This window comes from Eschrichtius robustus, chromosome X (assembly GCF_028021215.1).
Source record: "Eschrichtius robustus isolate mEscRob2 chromosome X, mEscRob2.pri, whole genome shotgun sequence".
Lineage (NCBI taxonomy): Eukaryota > Metazoa > Chordata > Mammalia > Artiodactyla > Eschrichtiidae > Eschrichtius > Eschrichtius robustus.
This window is the reverse complement of record NC_090845.1, coordinates 100174035-100198487: the sequence shown is the minus strand read 5'-3', so window position 1 is coordinate 100198487 and position 24453 is coordinate 100174035. Positions and strand designations below refer to the sequence as shown.

The window sequence follows — 24453 nt, the reverse complement described above, 5'->3', positions numbered from 1 at the left end:
CTGTTTCTTTTTTCTCAGTTTCTGCTTAAGTCTGTGGTTTTTGTTTTCTTCAGTCTGGTTACGCAGAGACTGAGCAACTGTGGGGCAGAGGGTCTGGGATTTGTAAATTAAAATTACTGACGAACTTACTGGAATCATAGTTCAGCTTTCTTCAGGAGCCAGAACAATTGCAGATGGGATCAACTGAACGTCCGCACACCTCCTTCCCCAAAAGCCTCAGGTTCTTTCAGCCACATGTGTAGGTTTCTTTGTTCAGCCCCAGGACTGGAATGAAAGCTTCTCCAGGGAAATTCCACTCAGAAACTAAATGTCACTCACGAGTGGCTGCTGCCATTTGATAGCTCTGGCTTGTCCAAGGTATGCCAAAGGCTGTGCTGAACAGAAATCCATCCCTGCCCTTTGAGAAGGTCTGTATTTGAAGCCCACATTCTCTGTGCCTCCAAGTTCATCACACGTAAGCAGTCACATTCCATTTGGTAAGGGAGAGAAAGTGGCAGGAGGCGTTTTCATTTTTTGCCCTTTATGTGTTCCCCTTTTCTCATTATAAACATTTATTATTGCTCTTTGGAGGACCCAGTGCTCTTATCCCGTTTGTCTCGCTGCTGTTCGTAATCATCAGTTGGGAAAGAAACAAAAACTAAATTCAAATCAGGAGATGATGTGGATTGTTGGAGATACAGACAGAGCCATGGTCTGGAGCCGGGCATCTAAGGCAGGCTATAGCATATTGCACCCAGACAGGCCTCTATCCAGAAAGTTATTACAAATCATGGCATTGTTTTTAGCATTCTCCTAGATGTGGTGAGCCGGCAGAGTCTGGCAGCACTTGCCAGACTTTGGGTTGGAATATGTGTGTGGAGGGGGCAGTGGATACATTTATTCTCGAGTCCTTCTCATGCCAAATCAGAGGGAGGTCAATGCTTAAAAGCTGGACTGGTGGTTTGTAAACCAATTCCCAATTCTTCAGGAAGACATCTTACGTTTCTCTAACATGCTCTGTCCGTCTCCAGATACCCCCTATAAACCTTAAACAGATTGAAATTGCCTGTGCCTTGATTTTGAGGTCCTCATGGGCTTAAGCTTACCTGTCTTTTTTTTTTTTTTTTTTTTTTTTTTGTCTGAGAATGGTGTGCTCGGTCCATGCCAGTGTAGTAATAGAGTGCAGAGAAGCCCCAGCTGAGCTGGAAGATGGTTGAGAAGTTTGTAGGCAGCTTAGAAGCAGAATGAAGTGTAATTTTAGCTGCTGGTTCCCAAGAAAACACCTGTGCCCAGTGCTTGTTCAGAGGTTATTCAGGAAACCCTAACACTGACAGAGAGGTGCAGGGCATTCCTGTCATCTTCGGGCAGAAACTTAGAAAGATACAGCTCAGGAAGGTGTGCGGTGTGAGAAAATGTTGGAAAGCCAGGGTTCTCAGTGCTGGGAAGTTCACTGTTGAAACTGACTTCAGAATAGACTCCCGGTCAAAATGCAGGAAAGCTAGGAGGTTGTCATTTGGGGGCCTTGTATAAGGAAACTACCCCTTTCCTTCCTCCCTGGAAAGTTTTGAATATTGGGAGAATCCCCTTTCAGATGGATTTCTTTCCAGAATCTGTTGGCACCCATAAAACAGATTTAATTTAACTTGAATTCCTTTAAATCACCAGGTAGAAAGTTTCCATGCAATCACTGTTTTCAGTAAAATGTGCATGCTTATCACTTAATATGGTAAAAAGCGGCCAGTTCCCACCTAATAGGAACACTTTGTAATAGTTCCCCGGACAAACATTCCATATCTGGACTGTGTACCTTCTGCATGCCTATTAATACAACCCACAGAAGAGACTGAGAGATTGTATTTGAATTCCTGTAAAATGAGAGAATTGGACTAGGTGATTGCTCCAGACCCTTCTATTGCTAAGATTATACTATTTTTCCAAAGATTTGCTTCTTATGCTCTGCCACGGAGATTAGTTTCCTTCTCCTCCTTTCTTTCTTTCTTTATGAGATTTCAAATTTGGAAAGTAACATTCAGAAAACTTTGTTTCAGAACCTGTGGGCTCTTCTTCTGCCTTCCCTTCCAACATCTCTTCTTGCCATTTCTTTTCTGTCCAGTGATTTCACTTTCCCTCCTCCCAACCCTAAATGTACTGACCAAGGTTCTGCTCTTCACCCCTTTCTGTAGTAAAGGCTTTATATTCTATTTTCTTCCAAAATATATTTTTTTTTAATTTTCTTAAATTTATTTATTTATTTTTATTTATGGCTGTGTTGGGTCTTCGTTCCTGTGCGAGGGCTTTTCTCCAGTTGCGGCGAGCGGGGGCCACTCTTCATCGCGGTGCGCGGGCCTCTCACCGTCGCGGCCTCTCTTGCTGCGGAGCACAGGCTCCAGACGCGCAGGCTCAGTAGATTGTGGCTCACGGGCCCAGCCGCTCCGCGGCATGCGGGATCTTCCCAGGCCAGGGCTCGAACCCGTGTCCCCTGCATTGGCAGGCGGATTCTTAACCACTGCGCCACCAGGGCAGCCCCCCCACATAAGTTTTAAGTGCCTGGGATATTGGCTGCAGATGGAAAGTGCTCAACATATGTTTGAGTAACGAAGGAAGGGAAAAAAAAAAGGAGAAAAAAGAAAGAGGGAGAAAGGAAGAAGTAAAAGAAGAAAGGAAATGCTTTCTAACTCTATACAACTTAAATCCTTAAATCTAGTGCCACGTTGTACCAGCCTGCTCGGTTTCTGTGTATTCTGCTTGTGAGATATTAAGGATCTCAAACTTAATATATTTGTAAAATAATAGCTCATACATAAATAATAAGTTGCGCAATTAGGAAATGTTGCTGGGGGTCATACAATGGTAGTTGCAGAATTTTTTCAATTGAAGTATTATTCACATACTTAAAAACCACTTATTTTAAGTGTCTGGTTTGGTGAATGTTGGTAACTGTATATAATAATGTAGCCACTACTACCATCAAGATAGAGGACACATTTTCTAAAGTGCCCTTATGACCCTTTAACTTGATCCCTTCCTCCCATGCCTGACCCCAGACAACGTCTGTTGTCATTGTAATTTTGCCTTTTCTAGAACGTCATATAAAAAGAGCCGTATAATATGTACTTTTTTTGTTTGATTTCTTTCACTCAGCATGGTTACTTTGAGCTTGCTCTAAGTTAATGCGTATATCAATCGTTTATTCCTTTTTATTGCATTCACTTGATGATGGATATTCGGATTTTTTCCAGTGTTTGGCCACTGTGAATAATAAAATATAGATTTTTAATATAAGAATAGACATCTGTCTTTTCTCAGGTGAGAAAACATATTGGGTTATCTGTTTTATACCCATTCCGGCAGTTTGATTCTGTGAAGCATCTCTTGTCAAAGGGAAAGCTGTCAATGCAAGAAATCACGTGTTGTGTTCACTATATAAGGTACGCTTCTAAGCGCTTTACAATTATTGCGTATCTTCACAATAATTCTTTGAGAGAAGTACTGGCATCCATTCCACAGAGGAGGAAACTGAGGCACAGACAGATTAAATAATTCCCCTAAGATCGCACAGCTACTAAGAGGCAGAAGAACCAGGACTTCTTAAATCTACATTTTTGACACCTTAAGTGCTATATATACTCTGCTGCCTCCCAGATAGGATGATTTCAAAGATGGTGAGATAGGGAGTATTACCTGTTCAAGAGTTACTATTTGAGGCTTATTATTTAGTTTCTTAGACTATTATAAATAACCACAAAACCATGGCCTATATTATAACTTCATGTTACTGTGTTCCTAGAGATTCCTCTCCAGATGCTTAATGTAGATGAGGGAAATTGCTACCAAGTAGGAGTTCATCTCAGAAGAACTGATTTGGCAGTGCAGATTTTTAGTTTCAGCTCACAAATGGTGATTTATTTCTGAATAGCAGCAAAAAGATAAAAAGATAACACACCCGATCAACCGGTAATTCATTTCTTTGCACTTACTGAATCAGGTTGTTACCTTTCTCTGAATGTGCAGTGTTTCACTTTTATTTGGGACAAAGTAAATCTGGGAAAGAAGGAAGTAAAGGAAGGGAAAGCAGAAGGTAGAAACTGGTCACACATGTGACACATGTCTACCTAGCCTTGCATTGTGGAGGCCTTTCTCCGGTTCCGTTCTCTGCTTTCTTCTCATTCTACCTTCTGTCTTAGTTACCTTGTTCTCTGCTATAGCTTCAAATAGTAACTCTGACATCTCTAGATTAAAGATTAAAGTTAGAATTTTCAGCAACTTGTTGGATGGATATTGTTACATGGCTATTCATAAGACACTTCAAGTCCACTGTAACTAAAATCAAAACCCATTATAGGCATTTTCCAAAAAGAAAAAAAGTTCTCCTTGGTTTCCTATCACAGAAAACGAGCAGTATGCCATCTTTTCTAGTCAGTCATTTGAATTAGCAACAACAAAGTCCTCATTCATTCTTCCCTCTCCCTAACACCCACATTTCAATAGTCTCCAAGTTCTAGCAATTCTGCTTCCTGTAGCCTGTTTCCATTTCCCTTGCCACTTCGCCGGGTCCTGTTTTCAATATCTCTTGCTGGGATTATAACCTTTCTGACTGGTCCATTACATTTCAGCAGAGATAATGCTGTCCTCCTGAACCACAGCTTGGATCATTTCATTCCCTTTGAAGAGCTCTAATAAGCTTCAGTGCCTATTGGAATAAAGTCCAAACTCATTTCCGTAATAGTTAATTAGTTACTTTTTTCCCTTCCCCTTGCAAGTTCCCTACAGTCGGGGACTAGTCTTACCCACGTCCGTCCACTCTCCAGCCTCCCAGGAACTTCAAACGCAGTGCTCCACTCATGGTTGAGTTCCCATTTTAAATAAACAAAAGGGTGCTACCGATAGGAAAAAGATGGCCTTGAAGTTTAAAAGGCCGCTAGATGTTTTAATTAGGAAGAGGTCATGGGTGACATTCTAGAAAGCAATGTAAGTAGTGTGACGGGGATAACTTCATCAGAGGAAGGAGAGAGAAGATGACTGGAGGAATAGTTGCCAGAAACCATTTCCTTAAGAATTTGAGGTGCAGGATAGTAATTCAGGGATATGCGGTTTGGGGTCTGTAGGTTGTCATTTCAAGCCCAGCATCTCTCTACTGATGTGCTTAAGGGTAGGCTCAGAGTATTGGAAGTTCGCAGGTCAAGTTGCTCCCTCCAATGCCGTGCCTGCTTGCTTTTGCTTAAACCACTGCTCAGTAGCCCCAGTCTTCTAGAAGGAAGATTGATGTCGAAGGCCGTCCTGGCAGCTCTGTAGGAATTCACTAAGTGCCCCACATTTTCAGGCTCCATTCCTGAGGAGTTCACAGTGTCCATATCAATTAGCTGGCAGGGCTCTGTGTCCCCAGAATGGTCTTTTATGCAATGAAAGTGGCTCCCCCAGGGACAAACCGTACGTTCAAGTCCCCAGTGTCCATAGACACTATGCACTTTTAAAAGAGGCCCGGCTCTGAAGCCTCTGCCATCACATTGGAACTCTGCACTTCGGGGATCGCCTCCAGGATCATACCAAGAGCTGGAATTCGTTCAACTCATACTCTCTTGCATGTTATTCCCTTTCTACCTACACTTTTCTCTCTTAATAATAACTTGTTGAGTGTTTTTACTGTGCCTGGCACTGCATGTTTTTCATGCACACTTTCATTTCATCCCCCCCAAAATCCCATGAGATATAAGTATAATTATTATCTCAATTTTGCAAACAAGGAGCCTGAGGCTTAGAGCAGTTAACCCAATTCCTGAGCTCATAGAGTTTGTTAGTGGCAGAGGACTAGGGAAAGTGGAACTTGACCCTGGCGTGGCCTCTAGTCAGGGCCTGTGCTCTCAACACTACACAATGCTGCTCTCTCTTGGGTACTTTGGAACACAGGGGCCATTCCCAGTAGGACTACAAGCAAGTGAACTGCACTAGAGCAAGTGTAGAATTCCGAGATACTAAAATATTTTGAATTTAGCAAATGATGAAAGCCACTGTGGTCCTTTCGCTTCTTGTTCTCCAATTATTTCACCATTCAAATGAATTGTTTCCGCCTCGCATATAAGGTGCAAGCATTTTGGGGAACAGTAGTTTTGCAGAAGCTCACCAAACTTCCCCAACTTTAATACCAGCTTTCTGCCTCTTCATTCCCCTGCTCCTTCACAGCCATCTGCACTGGTCACAATCTCTATGCTAACAGGACATAACCAGCTGCCAGCAGAAAAGATGCCTGGAGTTCTCCCACAGACCCTCATTCTCAGAGGAAGTATAACGCAGCAGTGCCAGTTCATTGTTTCCTCAGCCTATAGTCTGGTTTTCTTTAAGACCAATATAATTACATCAACATTCTTCCGAAACTCGTTTTCTTTCCCTCCAAGTTACTCAAATACGATCCAGTTTTCTTTCTTCCCTTCCCTCTTTTCTCTACCACTAGTTCTAAATGAACTAAAGAAGGATGCATGACATCACTTATCAGGAGGGTATAGGATTCCCATTATGTCTTTGACTTGTGCTGTTTAAACATCAGCCTTGCCCATGGGTTACATCCTTTCCCCTCCTCTCCTCTCCTCTCCTTTCCTCACTTCTCTTCTCTCTCTCTCTCTCTCTCTCTCTCTCTCTCTCTCTCTCTCACACACACACACATACACACACACACACACACTTTTCTCCTTATTAATTACCCCTTGAGTTAATGGCCTGAGACACTTTCAGATGGAACATGATGGTCCCTCATGCAGTTGGGACTCTAGCAAGAGATTAGTCACTTAGTTGGGGGAGACTCATTGATTCGGCACTTGAATGTTTCAGATATAGCTTGGATAGGAATCGAGGGGCACGGACTCAAAGGCCCTGCTTCTCACTCAGCTCCCATGCCCTACCTGAACTTGGCTGTTGACATGTCTAGAGTTCATTTCTAGCAAACACTCAGGTGGAGTTACTGCTGTTGAATGTAGCAATAGCTCTTTGGTACTTTCTCTGACTTCCTTCAAAGTCTAGCCTTTTCCCCTTCATGACTTTCATGAGAATAAAGTGGGCATATCTCATATGTAATATAAATCATCATATACAGTGGAAATATGAATATCTTCCTATTGCCTGGTCATGATCTACAAACTTGAAGGGACTTTCTGCCAGAGGTTTTGGGAGGGTGTCTCTCTAGTTCTGAAGGCAAGCCTGTGCACTTCTCATAGAATCCATCACTGACTTTTGCAGTTATGTCTGCCAATAACCTCTTCTAGCTCTGAAAGCTGAACCTTCCCATCTTGGAGATTCTTATCAGTAAGTCACCCAGAAACCAACCATTCCTAATAAGTTTGATTTCAGTGTAGGGCCTTCCAGCCTAAGGCTTTTGACTTAGGACAGAGATTTTGTTGCCCTCCCATCATTATCACTGCCATTTTCCTTCCCAGGGACACAACAGTCATCAGCCACTCTCCTAACACCAGCTATGACACAGCTCTAGAAGCTCGCATCCAGAAGGAGGAAGAAGAAATCTTGATGGCCAACAAGCGTTGCCTTGACATGGAGGGCAGGTAAAATGTTGATCTGGACTCTGGTGGATCTGAGAAGTTGGTATGGAGACCAGATAGGTCAGTAGGGAAGGGCAAGCGTCTTCATTCACAACAGGGGAACCTGATAATGCAGCCTCCCCCGACCCCTGCACCCCTGCCAGCCTGTTATTTAGGATTTGAGATGCAATGACCTTTACCTTGACCATTCCCACTAACTCTGGAATTCCAAGTAACATTGCTTTCCCCACTGTCCTTGGTAAATTGCTTCCATATGCCCTCTGCCAGAACTGAATTGTTGGTATTTGCACTCTGAGGTATTCTTTCTAGCATTGCACCTCAACTCTGTGGTACAGCAGAGTGCTTGGTAAAAGAACATCCACTCAAACTCGGAGGCAGGGCATCTGATGTCTCTTACAAGCACATGATCATTTACTTATTAGCCGAAGTAGCCCATTCTTAGAAGTTCTCGTTTTCTCACTGACTGACTCATCATTTCCATTGACTCAGATTCTTCACTAAGGCCCCCACTACATCAGTTTACTCTCTCATATACAGCCCTTCCTTTCACAGATACTTTTCTTTGGCTTCCTAAGGTTTAAGTGACAACTCCTGGATGTTCCTCTGTGCCCATATGGGTGTGCATTAAAAATTGTTGCACACTGTCTCTTGTCTTACAACTCAGAAATAAGTAGACCGCCCCCTAGTCAGAAAGATAACGGAAGCTCAAGTCCCTGCAGGTAGTGAGACCAGAACCTGGAGGTGGCAACAATGTTTTATATGCTCTTTGTCTTTGGCTCCTAGGATTAAGACCCTCCATGCCCAGATTATTGAGAAGGATGCCATGATCAAGGTACTCCAGCAGCGTTCCCGGAAGGAGCCAAGTAAGACAGAGCAGCTGTCATCCATGCGGCCGGCAAAGTCTCTGATGTCCATTTCCAATGCTGGATCAGGCTTGCTCTCCCATTCTTCCACCCTGACTGGCACCCCCATCATGGAAGAGAAGCGGGATGACAAGAGCTGGAAGGGGAGCCTAGGTAATGACAGTAAATAAGGAAGATTAAAGTGACACGTTTAAAGAGAGCCCTGACTTGGATCCGTGCCCACGTGGCAATGAGAAGGAGTAATGGTCCCACTTCTAGAGGGGAAGATATACCGGGTTGGGTTTTGTCCTCCTGAGAGGCTGACTGCATATTTAGGAGACGCCATGAGGCCTCACTGAGAGAACACGGGTTGAAGCCACAGCCCTAGACGATAAGAATCCTGAGTTCTGTCTGGGTGGGAAAGAAGATAACTTCAATTTCCTCTTAAAAATTCTCAGCTTTGGCCTTTGCCCTGCGGAACGTTTTGTCTTTGTCCAAAGCCCGTGTGGCTTTCGTGTCATTGAAAATTTCAAAATTCCAGCTTTTTCTGTGTTCTTTCCTCCCATATAATAGGAGGACGCAGAGTTCTAGTTAAGCTAAATGGAGCTGGGTGGCAGGTTTCTGTTACCAGAATATTCTGAGATGAGAACAGAGTGTACTTTTTCATTCCATTCCTGTCCATTCCTTCCCCTCTAATCAAAACCCCAGAAGTATTGTGGATACCACGAGGCACATTTTTGGAGCCTGAGGAAACAAGCTATATATATTTGTATTTTAGCTCTCTTTGTTGCTTCTAATACCTTTCTTGGTCCTCTGACACTTGCAGTGTCCTTTGGTTAGGGTAGGTATTTGGGGGACCCTGGTCATGGTTAGAACCTTAGATCACACAATTACTATCACACTCCTCTGCGACCACAGACTTCTTTCCCTGATCCTTTCCAGCTGTTTGGTAATGGCTGGTGTTGGTTATAAGTGGAACCAAGTAGAAGCATTCTGACAGCTCGTTGGAAATCAATCACCATTGGAAAAATAAATCAGAACAGATACCCAGGACAATTAAAGGTTTAATACGTTTCGCTGGGGGATTAGAGAATGAGAACCAGAAGGGATCTGCCAAGTCTGAAGGAAGCTTTTAGCCACGGTGGGAGGTGCCTGACAAACTGATTCCTGGGTTCACTGGAGGCAAAAGTAGAGAATTTGGGACCATCCCTATTCCTCCTGAACCTCCTGCAGGGAAGAAGAGGTAATCAGATGTCTCTATTGGAATAGCCTGTAGTTTTCTAAGCTCCTTCCCTCTCTCCTTTGTAGGTATCCTCCTGGGTGGAGACTACCGTGCCGAGTCTGTCCCTTCCACCCCCTCGCCTGTGCCGCCCTCGACTCCGCTACTGTCAGCTCACTCCAAGACAGGCAGCCGGGACTGCAGCACGCAAACAGAACGGGGAACGGAACCCAACAAAACCGCAGCTGTCGCTCCCATCTCTGTTCCTGCTCCAGTTGCCGCTGCCGCCACTGCTGCCGCCATCACTGCCACCGCCGCCACCAACACCGCCACCGCTGCCACCAGCACCACCACCATGGTAGCTGCTGCTCCAGGGGCTGTCGCTGCTGCCGCGCCCACCGCCGCCGCCGCCACCGCCGCCGCCGCCCCGTCTCCGGCGACCGCTGCTGCTGCTCTTGCTGCCGCTGTTTCTCCAGCTGCTGCCGCTGCTGTTGCTGCTGCTGTTGTTGCTCCAGCTGCCCCGGCTCCGGTTCCAGCTCCGGCTCCAACTCCAGTTCCGGCTTCAGCAGCGGCTCAGGCTTCTGCTCCAGCTCAGACTCAGGCACCAGCTCCAGCTCCGGCTGCAGCTGCTCCTCCAGCTCCAGCTCCAACTCCAGCTTTGGCTCAGGCTGAGGCTCCTGCAAGTCCAGCTGCCGGGTCTGGACCACGTCGTCGTTTGTCTATACCAAGTTTGAGCTGCAATCCAGATAAGACAGGTAATGATAATTCTCTGGATCAGGTAGCCCTGGGTTCTGCCCTCAGTGACAGGTTGGGTGGTTGGCCTGCTGTGTAGGCACAGCTGGTCACATGGGCAGGGCTTTTCAAGTTCTAAAGCGGATTAATCAGAGGAGATAAGGGCAGAGGGTCTGTAAATGACATCTCCAGGATAGAACGGGGATGAGTCAAGGTCAATTTCCCAGTAAAAGTAAATGCTCAGGTGAACAAGATGGGGAGTGTAGTGGGCCAATGTCACTTTGCCATGGGCTTAATGGGGGCTCTAAAGCCACTTCTAAAAGTTGAGTTCTCGCCTTGTCCCTAAGTGTTTTCTAACCCCTTATTTCCATTTAGATGGCCCTGTTTTCCACTCCAGTACTCTGGAAAGAAAAGCTCCCATTCCGATCCTGGGACAAGAGCCTGACGCGGAGATGGTGGAATATCTCATCTAAATGGCCTAACCAACAGCTGCAGTTTATCAGCAAGAATGCTTTTAATCATTTTTCCCTTTTGTTTGTTCTTATTTTGAGGGTGAGGACAAGGGTTGGGTGGGGGGATGTTTTTTAAAGGGACTTTTTATTGAAACAACATAGTACTTAGGTAATACCATATGAACTCCAGTCTGTTCTGGTACACTTAGAGAGTACCTCTAAAGCCAGATCAATCAGAATGTGCTCTGAAGTTTATTGTTTGGATTTATACAAATTCTGGGACTGTTAATAGCTGGATATACATCAATGTTTTCAATGTGCTGAAATTTGTTTAGCATTTCCATATTCTGGATCATTCTCTTACCGAAGAGCACAGTATGTTTGGAAGACAGTGTGTAACATGTAGTTCAGAAGTCGAAGCCAGAGAGGATTTGGGTGTGTGCTGTTTTGTATAGTTTCCATCTAGGCAGCATCCCGAGAGAGCTCTCGCCTCGGGCGCATGAAAGGGAATAGTTTTAAGAGCTATGTAAACTGGAGAAAAGGTAGGGAGTATTGGGGTGTGGAAGGGTGCTGGAGCTAATTTTCCCTCCCAATTTCCCAGCTACCCTGGGCCAGGAGATTGTGTTTATCTTTATTTCAGTGGTGCTTTGGAAGTGGATTCTTTTGGTTCCCTCGTGGAGGTTCATACATTCATATATATACTGTGGAGTAATTTATGCATTTGGATAATTAATATATTGCTTTCAGATGCTAGGAGAGTAAATTAGCTGAGTGATGTACAACTTCTTCTCTCATAGGGAGTTAGACCATCCGAGGCCTTGACGGAGAGTTGCGTGAGGTGCTGTATGCAGACTCGTGTGGTCTGTGTGTAGCCAGGAACGTAGCTCGCTTGCCTTTCCCGAGACCAACCTGCTTGGTGTTTATTTCTTCTCCAGCACAAACTCACTGGCTGTGTCACCAGTCTCAAATTGCCAATCATTTGCAAAATGAGGAAGCGTTTTTGTTGACAGGTTGAATGCTTTGAATTTCTGGTGACTACTTTGAAATAACTCATGTTGTTTTCCCAAATTCTTAGCATACGTCTTAAAAGGCATATATGACTATCACCTCCAAGGGACTAGCATCAGAAGCCCAAAGTACTATGCTGCAGTCAGGGGAGAGGGGGGCTGCAGCAGTACCCTCAGCTACCTCTTCTCACTGCCAGTGACTGCATCTTGGAATACCTTTGGAGAGCAGCAGGAAACGCACATGTGGGCAGGGACCAAGGAGGCCATGGCTCCAAGCTTTGCCTTAGGTCTGCCTCCAGGGACACAGAAGGGCTGCCTATTGCCACAGGTCTCTGCCCTGTGTCGCCTCTCTGCCCTTCATTAAGGTGACAAATCCATAGACAATGTCGTTAAGATCAGTTTTCAGGGGTATTGGGGGGGTGAGGGGAGTGGGGGGTATTAGGTAAGGGTGGGGGGGTGGGGGTAGAGGTTTGGGGATGTGTTAGTTAGAAACCAAATTCATAGAAGAGTAGGCCTGATATATTACATTGTGAGGCATAGTGGCTGGAAGGAACTTTAGCAATATAGCCATACCCCCTCATTTTAGTAATGAGGAATCTGAGACCTGGAGAGGTTAAGTGACTTTTTCAAGACCACACAACACAGCTTTCCACTCCGCCGATTACCATGCTTAATTTGGGAAACGCTTATATACAAAAAGCCCCATTTTAAGAAAAGACACTGACACGGCCCAGGGCACATGCATTTTGGAAAATGTCCCTGGCTTGAGTAATTTGTCCAAGGTTTTGAATTCCTATCTTGCCTCTCCTGCGGTGCCTTTTGCAAGGTTTTCCCTTTCCTGATCCTTATTTCAACACTGAGTCACGTGAAACAAACATCCCCCTAAGAAATCAACCTCACTTTTCTTGCTATGGGATTGGCTATCTCGGATCATCTTACAGGGTTCCTCTGCGAGTGTAGGAATGGTATATTTAACAATATTTTTTTGGTCACTCCTAAAAGGAATTATTTTGTATGTGGTGAGGGAGAGACAGGAGGGAAGGTGATGTGATTTTTTCAGCCAGTCTTGACATTTTCAAAGAATGAAGTGATCCTCCTACACGAGTCCTCAGTCATCAAGTGAATCCCAAATAGAAATTAAAGTGCAGTTGTGCTAATACTCATACTACCCTATAGTCACAGGGGGAAAAAATCCTTCAGATAGTAGGAGCAACAAGTAGCAAACTTCAGGACTGCTACTTTCTATTCAAATAAATAAAAAAATAAATAAAAAGAAACCTTTCATCTACTCCTTTCATGGTTATGACACATTGCCAGAATTTCTGCTAGCTCTGGGAGCCATCGTTTTAATCACATTCTGTAAGGTGACAAATGTCATGCATTCCACACTGTGGGGCAGCCATCTCTTTAGACTCATATATTTTGGGGAAAGGAGGAAGTTCTCGGCCAACTACTATTTTGAACTTTCCACAACTTCTCTGCCCCCTCACACCAGAGGCAGTTCCTTTTGGCTCAATTTTTTATCGCAGGTAATTTGCTAAAATGATATGGAACGTCTAAGAGGTGGAAGAAGTCCATGTCAGTGTATTACGTTTACGAGGAGGATAGATCCAGCCTTTTCAGAAAATCTCTAATAGGTGTCATTTTAAAAATTCAGGTTTCTGGGAGAAATCTCAAGTTAGCCACCTTATCATGATTGTGTGGATGTAATAACATTTGGGGGATCTTTCTGGACTCCCATCTATCTATGCATTTTACTGGCACCTCAGGACAGGAGGGTGACCTTGTTGTCTTAACTTGTACTGCCTGGTGGTCTCTGGGGACCTTCTAAGTCAGTTGTACACCAATGTCCCATGTACAGAAAAACTTCATTAGAACAAACTTTACTTGATATAAAATTCCTATTAATTTTTTTTTTAGTAAATAAAACTAGCTTGAGCTGTCTTTTAAGATCATGTATCTTGATTGCTGTTTTAATGAAGGATTTATCCTCAATGCTGCTTTTGAGCTTCAGGATGACAGGATAGCAGGAACCTGAAATATCTGCCGTCATCTGCCATAGGAAACACACCGAGAGCCCCGTCGTGCATTCTTTTTCTTGTCACACAGTTGGGTTGGGGACACCAATTGGAAAATGGAACAAACTGATTGTGCAGACTACTTTTTATGAAGAGCCTAAACACTCATAATGCGGCAGCTTCAAGTGTATACATATGCACTAACTTTTATAAATGATATTCTCATGTCTGTTAGCCATACCATCTCCTGTTATCTCAATTGCTCATTCACATATGGAATGTGTTACTTAAAATGTGTGCATTCTTACTGAACATGTTTTCAAAGGAAGGCATCAGCTATGGGCTAATCGCCACCAATTTTAGCCCGCCATGATCCTTGGAAATAAAGCTTCCAAGTACCATCCATCATCAGTTGGACAAGTGTTGGGAGTTTGTTTATTTTTTTCCGGTAGCAACGATGGAGCCATCAAACCTCCTTCTGGCCTCCCTTGTGATTGATGGCATGTGTTTGTAAAATGGATAGCTGGGGTTGGCAGATGGCTAGACAGGGATCACCTTTGGTTTAAAATGTACGTGGCCCCGTAATGATTGAGACCCCATTCTGTAATTGACTGAGCTAGTTCCAATAAAGTTAAGCAGGTTTGAATCCACTTTGTGCCTATCTTTTCACTGACAATAAACTTAGCTATTTTAAAATGCAATACTGTGTGGAAAATGCTTTGGTGTTTACCCAACAGAGGCTTTATTTACGCTGTGTCAGTGATTACTTTCAATTCAGTATGCAGTGAAATGGCCTTTCAAGGGCAGCATGTGGCAGAATTTGCATTTGCTTAAAGTATGGAATGTGATTATAAAGTATTAAGACAACACCACCACCGGCCACATGGTCTAATCAGTTCCTTTATATACTCGGGCAGCATATATTAAAAGCTTTGCATCTTTTTATCTCCTGGTTCCAAGGGATAAAATGATGGCCACCCAAAGCAGAGAATTCATCCTTTGGTTAGCATTTTGGAAGGCCCCTTGATGTTCCTTTTGTACCCTTGTTCTTATGCCAATTCATCAGTTTTGGTTGAGGGAGCTTGTTATTAAAAGCAAATCAAAACCACAGACAAGTTGGCTCTTTTCACTGAAAATGTTAAAGCTGCCTTTACACTGCCCTCTCTGTGCCTCCTGTTTACCACTGAGTCCCAGCCTGACCCGGGAGGATAAGATCCCCACAGGCTTTGAAATGACACTTTTCACAGTGAAATTGGGCTTGATGGGTGTTGCAGAATGGATAGGGAGAGGGTATAGAATTCATTCCATTCTAAATCTGATTTTTTTTTTATTAAATTGGGCTAAATTCCCTCCATATTTATGATGAGTGCTTTGAAAACCGTACGTGTGAAAGCCCACTCCTGTTTTTCAGGACAAAGAAGACAGCATTAAGTTAACCACACCTTCTTACAAAGCTTTGTGAAGCATTTCTTTCGGAAATATATTGTACCTAGTTCTTAATGAGCAGTCACTTGTGGAGAGAAAAAGCAAGCATTCCTTCAAAAGCGACAAAGATCACATTGTAGGAGCATTTCTATATATTATCCAGTGTTATAGCCAATCTTCTTATCTCTGTGGTACTGCACCTCCCATCCTGTGGGCCTCCCCTGCCATGATAAGCGATCTGCTCAGTCTGTATGAGTTACACATTGCAGGAAAAAACACCTCTTGCTTCTCACCTCCTCCACCTCCATCTGATCCTGAAGGAAGGTTTTATTGGAGGAAAAAAGTGTAAGTCTTTTGGTCTTAGAATAGCGTCCACATTGACTGGCAATCACTGTGGCATTTGAGTGAAGACACCTGAATGACAGGACTTAGTTTCCAAAAAGAGAAATGTTCTCCAGAGCACCAAAATTTCATACCACATCCAAGTACTCACTCCTCAGATACACAATCTGGCCAAGTCCAGGGTATTTATTTTGGCTCTCATGTTTTTTCATTAGCCTATTGCCTCTATCAATGGTTTTAGTTGGTGGGAGTTGTTGAATAACTCCATATTAGATGTTGCCATTATGTACGAGGCAAAGGAGGGAATGATTGTTGGAATGGAACAGAGAGTGTATGTGTGTGGGAAAAACTAAACTGAGCTTTGAAGGATGCACAGGTGTTAACCTGGTGAACCAGGGGATGGGAACAAACATTCCATGCAAAAGAAATGGCATGTGCAAAGGCAATCTCACTTTGTCAGACCTGCAACCAAATGAAGACTGTTTCCAAGATCAAAGTCCCTAGATAACTACTCTAAATTTTAACAACCTCTTAATGGAAACTTAAAAACTCACTCAAGTAGGTGGTAGAACATACTGGTCCAGACGTCAAAAGAACATGGAGTTCTAGTCCTAAATCTGCCGCTTAACAGATGTTTACCTTTGGACAAATCCCTTAACAGGATCAGAGAAGTTTATCAGTAAAATGGGGATAAATAGTTATCCCTGTGAACCTCATGGAGAGGGGATAAGAGAGCTTCACAAAGTGAGAAAATAAAAAATGCAAGTCAGAACGATAGGCTGGATCTATAAAGACGAAGTGGTTTATTTAACTTTTATCAAAGAAAAATTCAAACTTGCACAAAACAGAACAGTGCAAGGCACTTCCATGTCACCATTACTGGGCTTCAGCAATTCTCAACACAGGCCAAATCTTGCTTCATTTTTAGCTCCCACCCATCCATCCTATGTTATTCTGAAGCACATCCCAGACATCATAGCATTTCCTCCAAAAATATCTTTGTATGCGTAAAGATGAAATTTTTAATAGTGAAAAATTTAAAGTGCTACTCCTGGAACCAAAACGTAGAACTCACCAACCAAACAAAATGATACCACATTTGTGCTTCGTTGCTTGCAAAACTTGTTTGTTTGATACCACAACCCCTGCCTTAAACTGCAACTTAAAGTCTCAAAAATGGAGGAGTTCATTTTCCCACAATTCACATATCAAAGGGGAAGGTATTTTCTTTAAAGGCTCCCCAGTGCAGGTTCTAAGCTGTTATTTCTCTGCCACTCGTATAAAAAGCTCCGGCTCCTTTCAAGTCCCTGTCATCCAGCTGGTCCTTGTTTACTCTCATCTAACAATTTGGTCACTATCCTAAGTGCGATGATGATTTTGGCCCCCAATCACAGTTGTCCTCTCCAGGCTCAAAGGCCCAGTTAGCGCCCTGGCCTGTTAGCTCGTTGCCCTCTCCAGCTCCACAGACCCCCCACATCCATTCCACTTGAGTCCTCTGTGCCCATGGCTAACACAGACCTTGGCATCACGCAGAACCGCTCCACCGTAGAAATCACATACACCAGTACCCCACTCTCTGGCCACAGTCTCCCACCCTCCCAGTTCTCCTACTCCTACTCTATCTGCCCTTTGACTTCTGAGAGACTTCAAAGTCCTCTGACGTCCCCATTTCCTCGTAGGCTTTTAGCCTTGACCTACCTGATCTGAACCTCACGCTCAATCACCTGAACCCTCAAATCATTCATACCCCTTAAAATGTCAATCATTCATCACAAGCCAGGAACTCATGAGTCATCCTTGACACCTCCCTCTCCTTCATAGCTGACATACGATCCATCACTGATCCTAACAAAATAAATAACAAAACCCATTCACTGCTCTCCAACTCTACTGTCAGCAACCTATTTTAAGCTATCATTATCTTTGCCTAGACTATTTCAATAGCATATTAACTGATCTGCCATGCCTGCTCTTGTTCTACTCTCTTATCTGTTTAGCACAAATATTTATATTTTTTCAGCAACAAATATAATTCATGTCACTCCCCTGCTTAAAATCTTTCAAAAGCTGCCATTGCAAAGTGAATAAAATGAGACCGTGAGAGTTAAACAACTAACCCCAAATTTTACAGTTGATGGTTGTGAAACTAAAACGCAGCTATCTTGGACTCTTATTCCAGTAGAATGATTATCGTGCTTTATTCTGAGTACCTTCTTTTTCTTATGCTTATAGGGCACTACTGCTATGGCATCATTATTTTCTCTGATACTAATCTAGAAGAGTACTTCTTGAAGTCCTCTCCAAACAATCTGTATCAGGATCACCTCAGGCAGGCGTTTATTCAGTGCACACTCCCTGGCTTTGCCCCCAGAGAACTGACCCTGTAGTTCTAGCATAAGACGCAGGAATTTGCAATTTAACAAGCTTCCCAGGAGACTTTGATGTAGTTTGTCCTGAGACTACAGAACTTTGAGAAACATTGGCTGAAGATTTCCTGGCATTTATCTTACTTCCCTTCCCCTCTTCAGTTCCTCAAAGTCCAGTTTGAACATTAGCTATCACACACCCTTACTTCAGTAGGCAGCCATTTTATTTTCTTCATTCACCCTTAGTACCTATGGTGAAATAGCTGCCTATTCTCCCCAGATATAACTCTTAAGTGGTTGGATTCACTGCTCTGATCAAACAAGACATGTTGGTTGCTTTTGTTATTGGTTTACATGGTTTCTAGTCCTTGAGACAACCACCAACATATTTATGATCTTGGTTAGCACATTTAGCTCCAATGACTATTCTATAATATAAAGTCACTGGATTACCATCTCTAATGTCCCTTTTGATTCTTCTATTCCTTGATTCCGTAAGACTAAATACTACCTCCCAGGTTATAAATTCTCTCACATGGATCCAAAATTGGCTATGTGGCACAGATAAAAGACTTTAAATTCTAAATATATTGAAAATATTCTCCAGGCCTAAAATCTGTTAATCAAACTTCAATTTTTTTTTCCCACTGGTTCTGCCCACACTTCACATTTTGTTCCCCCATCTTAGCTATACCTACTTCGTTCTCCTACTAGACATGTCATTTTCCAAAGCAGACACATCCACAAAAATAAATTTCCCAGAAAAATCTGAGAAGATCAAAACAGAGGGAAGGAAGGATAGTTTACATTTCTTTCAAGCCATGGAGTCTACGGTAATTCACATTTATCCAGTTGTAGGGGGCTGAGTCACACAAACAAGAGAGGGTAAAAGGGGAAGTAATCAAGGCGTGTGTCATGTTGCCGTAGATGGCCAAGAGAAGGATGGCATTTGCTGAGCCACCGTGATACCCATGGAACTAACTAGAGCTAGGAAGAGGGGAAAGGGAAATAAAATTTTTGTAACCTGCTAGGTGTTAAAAACTAGTTCTGTGACAAAAACGTAACATATGTATTCTTCCCAACAAGCAAAGTTAAAAGATCCAAAAAGCAAAAACAAATGTATCTTTTAAAACTCTTTTCTTTCTCTCACACCCAGGGGCTACTCCACATCTTGTGAATTGTGAAACTTAGACAGCTTGGAGGCCCTCTTTACGAAAGAGAATTTTTTTTTTTGAATTATAAATACACAACCAGATATTAAAGTACTTATTTAGAATGAGAAATCACAACTAACTACAAAATGTTAAAAGCTGACAAATACCACATACATAACAATAAAAAAGAAAACCAACGCGATATTTTTTTTATGAATTAACTGCCCAACACACCTCTATAATACTCTTTTTCCTACACTCTTGGCTTTATATTTTTGTTGGCTTCTTCATATAACAGTGGTTTTGTAATATCGTTTCCTATCTAGAGAATAGGAAGATAATTTACTCTTTCCACTAGCACAGTTGATCAAAATGTATTATTATTGATAGTTGGAAAGCTGAAGCATGCAACTTCACACACTTGAAGTAGAACTGATACTTGTAGAACTGATTCAGGTTTGTGCTCTATACACAGAATTCTGATAAATTATATTTTATGCAACTCCCGTCGCAGAATAAATAAAAGTACTGTGCATAGTTGTATACATTGTATTATTGAGTACATTTCTGACAGAAGAAAACTTCCTCTGTTTTCAGGCATTAGTGAGAACCGAATACTCTGCATACCATTTTGCACACCAGGGGACTGAAGAAATTTTCCTCAGATTAGCTTCTGAATCCATACATTTCAAACCTTATTTCAGTACCCACACACTTTCAGTGCCAAGGACTGTAAGATGCATTCATACGGTGATAAGACCTCTGGCTTTGCACCTTTGTATTACCATGCTGGATAAGTCAGCAGAGTGAGCGCTGGAGGTATTTCTGGAAGTCATTCCTTTACCAGGATGGTTTAGCAATGATTTATCTATACACAGGACTGACTGCAAACCACATAAATATGTCACTGAACACAAACTAAATATATCTCCCGCTGAACTTCCCCTTTGCTGGATCTCAAACATGAGAGAAAGCGTAAGGGAGGGAAATGAGAGTGGAATGAGATAGCAGGTATACAAGTCAGGGTTCTCCAAAAAAGCAAAATGTAAGGGAGGGGAGAAAGGGAGGGAGGGAGGGAGAGAGAGAGAGAGAGAGAGAGAGAGAGAGAGAGAGAGAGAGGGAGAGAGAGAGAGAGAGAAAGACTGAGAAGTTAACAAGTTTTGAAATATTGAGGCAGAGCTGTTTTTACTCTGGGAAACTTCAGTCTTTGCTCTTAAGGCCTTCAACTGATTGGTGGGAACTACCCATATAATGAAGGGCAATCTACTGATGTCAGTGTTAATCACATCTAAAAAAATATCTTCATAGCAACATCTAGACTGGTGTTTGACCAAACAACTGGCCACCATAGCCAAGTTGGCACATAAAATTGACAATCATAGCAGTCTTAACCAATTTTAACCAAAAGGTTAAGCTCTCCTATGTTTGTAAATATTATAGAAACACACTACCATGTGAACCCATTGCTAGGAACTCTCCTAGGGCATTGGAATTCATATCCCACATCCAAGCCATCAGTAAATCCCATCAGTTCCATCTTCAAAATATACCCAGAATCTGATCACATCCCTTGACTTCTGCTAGTTTCACCATCTGTTATAGCACTATCTCTTCCAGAATTTGCTCATCTCTGTTTTGTGTTCTTCATTCAGAGAGTTGGTTACCTCATTGTTTTTTAAATATATGGAGGAATTTTTGGAAACAATTTTCATCTACTCAGTGGCAAAATTGTTTATGGTGTTTTGTTTTTGTTGCACATTTCCACCTTTTAAAAGATAATATACTTTTTTTAAAATAAATTTATTTATTTATTTTTGGCTGCATTGGGTCTTAATTGCTGCATGCAGGCTTTAGTTGAGTCAAGTGGGGGATACTCTTCATTGCGGTGTGTGGCCTTCTCATTGCGGTGGCTTCTCTCGTTGTGGAGCATGGGCTCTAGGCACGTGGGTTTCAGTAGTTGTGGCACACGGGCTCAGTAGTTGTGGCACGCGGGCTCTAGAACGCAGGCTCAGTAGTTGTGGTGCACAGGCTTAGTTGCTCCACGGCATGTGGGATCTTCCCAGACCAGGGCTCGAACCCATGTCCCCTGCATCGGCAGGTGGATTCTTAACCACTGTGCCACCAGGGAAGCCCAGATAATATACTTTTATCAATACTATGTCAGTTTCCTTTTTAGTATCCGTCCTTGAATGATTTGGATTATCCTGTCTCAGCTATTTGCAGGAGATTCCAGGGGTGGAAAACGGGCCAGAGTAGCCTTCCATGTTTCACTACCCCAAAGCTCTATCCCCTGCAGGCAAAGAGATGGATATCTTACAGCAAATATGGCTCCTCTGTGAGGTTCTTTCTCTAGTCTCATTTTGTCAGCTTCTCTGAGTCAAACGTAGTCTAGGAGGATATCTGCCCCCGCTGTACTCATCCTAGTCCTTGGACCTGTTGTTGCCAACTAGGGAATTAGCTTTCATACCTCAGGATGTACCGGTCACCTTCAGGAAGTAGACTTTTGTTGAAGCTTCCTAAGATCTTCTGTGTTCTTTCTACACTCTCAGTGCTTCTTCACTTCCCATGCCTTCTTCCCATTCCTCCCCTATCTCAAATACTTTCGGCAGCTGCAGTTTGGAGTCTGGAGATTATATCTGTCTTGGTAGATAAGTGGAGCTTGGAGAGTTTTTTTTCCATTCTCCTTGTTGTTCTTGCATAATTTCCAGGAAGTGAAAGGGAAAATGCTGACCTATGCAGACATATTGATACTGTAAATGACCCTATTTTTGTTCATTATTATATCCTCAGAGCCTAGAATACTGCCTGCTATAAAGTAGGTGCTCACTAAATTTTTTTTTTTGATAAATGAATAAATGAATTAAACTGCATTCTCCATTCCTGTATCTGAGCTGTTGTGGTTGCTGAAGAAAGATAATGAAAAGATAAAGAAAAATTGGTGCCACTACACAGCCAGAGGCTCGAATTCCAGCTGAGAACTTCTGTTTTTGCCCTCGGCCAGTTTCCCGTTCCCCTCAGGAAGTATTCCACACACAGCAGTCTTCTCCCGAAGCCTGCAATTACACGCCTGCCTCCCTCCCTCACAGATAGCCTCAACTCCCACTTCGGTGTGAAAGCAGAGTTTTCATTTGGGAACCCAAGGTTATTATTAAAAATATATAACAATAGGTATAGGGATGTATTGTGCAACATGATAAAGATAATGAACACTGCTGTGTGTTATATATGAAAGTAGTGAAGAGAGGAAATCCAAAGAGTTCTCATCACAAGGAAAACAATTTTTTCTATTTCTTTAATGTTGTATCTGTATGAAAAGATGGATGTTCACTAAACCGATTGTGGTAATTGTTTCATGATGTATGTAAGTGAAATCATTATGTTGTACACCTTAAACTTACACAGTGCTGTATGTCAATTATATCTCACTGAATCTGGAAGAAAATATATAACAATAGGTAAAGGACTACCCCTGCCCACTCAGAAAGCACTTCAGCTTTAACAGGTGATGTCACCATGTTGGTGTTAACCAGGTCAAAATCAGCCTCAGGAACAATTTCAACTCCCAGCCCTCTCCAACAGCAGACTTATCAGCTCCGCTCAGCTCACCATTTTCCTTCAGTCTCTGTGGATAAGGCATCCTTCTTCCAGATCAAGATCAATCCCATCATCTCCACCTTTGCTCTGGACTTCATCCTTATCTCCTCAAGCACTTCGGTCCACCCACGAAATCCCCTCTTTTCCCTTATCAGTTCCTCCTCCCCTTTAATTAAAGTGCTCAAGCTGCAGGTTCATCTCTTGCTTTACAAACTAGGGCACAGGTGAGGAAGAAGCTGGGATTCAGAAACTAACAGAACGAGGAGAGTGCCCTAATGCAGAGCCTCAGTGATTGGAATTTGGAATGGAGGAGGGCTCAGGCTGGCCACTTGAGTGCTTCTGGCCTCAAGCGTCTGTTGCTCTGGAAACTGGGAAAGGGCTGAGTCCTTGGGGGTAAATCAGTGGGCCCAGCTGTCGGAGAGCCAGGGCAGGCAGAGCCAGAGACAGGGAAGCTTAGGATGGGGTGGCTGATGATACCAGGTGCCTTCAAATATTTGGAAGTTTGTCAAGTGAAAAGGAAAATTTATATTGTGTGGCCCCAGGGCTAGGTCTAAGAGCAAAGGGGTGCAAGCAAAGGAGATACAAGGTAAGGAAGAGCTTTGTACCAGAACTATCTGGAAAATAAAATGAGATAAGCTACTTAGAAGATAATTAGATCCTCATCACTAGAGCAGTACAGTTCAGAAGCCAAATGATCACTAACAGGCATTCATCAAACGGCATTATTTATTTATTCAGGAGACTCCTTCAGGGTGGGGACACATGATTTATTTTTGTATTCTCAGCATTAGGCCCAGTGCCTGGTTCAGTGCCTGTTACACAGTAGGTGCTCAATCAGTGTTAGTTATTCATGACAAAAGTAATGGTAAGTTCTCAGTGAATATTTCATAAAATGAATGCATTAAAATAAGCATCATGAGAATGAGAAGACAAAATGACTTTTCCTAAAGTGATATTCTGGTGGTTGTCATAAAGATGAAATAAAATAGTATATGTGAGAGCACTCTGCAAACTGTAAAGTGCTATACCAACAGTTAAGTATTTTCAATGATTTCATTCTCTTGGCCCAGCCCTATGCTAAGCCTTATGGGCAATTTGATAATATACAAACCTAGGTCTCTGATTTTGAGAAACTCACAATTCAAGGAGACCAGATAAATGTATATGAAAGAATAGGAAAGAAATTCAGTGTTAAATTGTGTGGTGCTGTCCTCATAACAGCACTTTGGTGCCCAGGGGGCCAGTGTGGCCCTGTTAATTTATCAACGACTGCTTACGTTCTTTAAGAGTGCAGTATCGGTTTCAACTTGGTCTGTGACCTTGGGCACTGTCATAGGTCATTTGTACTTGTTTCCTCATCTGTCAAATGGGACTAATAACTCCTGACTTACTTTGATCAAATAGGTAACGTACCAGAACGTACTTAGTCAAAGTAAACCACACTCTACAAATGCAATTATCATCATCGTTATGCAAGCCTTTCATGTCTCTGCTCTTGTGAAACCTAGTTAGTATTCATTTTTCTTACTTATCATGCTGATAATTGGTACCCAATATATCCAACTTCCCCTTCTCCTTAGAGGGAGAATAATTGAGCCTTAGAGAGTATAAATGCTCTGGGGTCCCTGTTGAAATGGGGGTTAAAGCCGATACGTCTTGGCAGAGTGTACACATCTGGCCGTCAGGGATGGCCACAGGGTGGTGCGTGGGGGGGGGGGGTGGGATTTGGGGAGTGCAGACTGACCAGCTTGGTGTCAGTTGAGTTTGGGCTCCTTCCCTCAT

At 42.9% G+C, this 24453-nt stretch overlaps 1 protein-coding gene across 3 annotated transcripts in view; it reads left to right on the top strand.

Annotated features, from left to right (window-relative positions):
• AMOT (angiomotin) overlaps positions 1-12171 on the top strand; it is a 60188-nt gene extending 48017 nt beyond the window's left edge. For all 3 annotated transcript variants that reach the window (XM_068533805.1, XM_068533806.1, XM_068533807.1), the window contains 4 exons: positions 7401-7523; positions 8304-8536; positions 9671-10336; positions 10689-12171. In XM_068533805.1, coding sequence (XP_068389906.1) covers positions 7401-7523; positions 8304-8536; positions 9671-10336; positions 10689-10786 — 1120 coding nt within the window. In that variant the 3' untranslated portion in view covers positions 10787-12171. The remainder of the gene's footprint in view (positions 1-7400; positions 7524-8303; positions 8537-9670; positions 10337-10688) is intronic.
• Positions 12172-24453: the final 12282 nt, after the last annotated feature.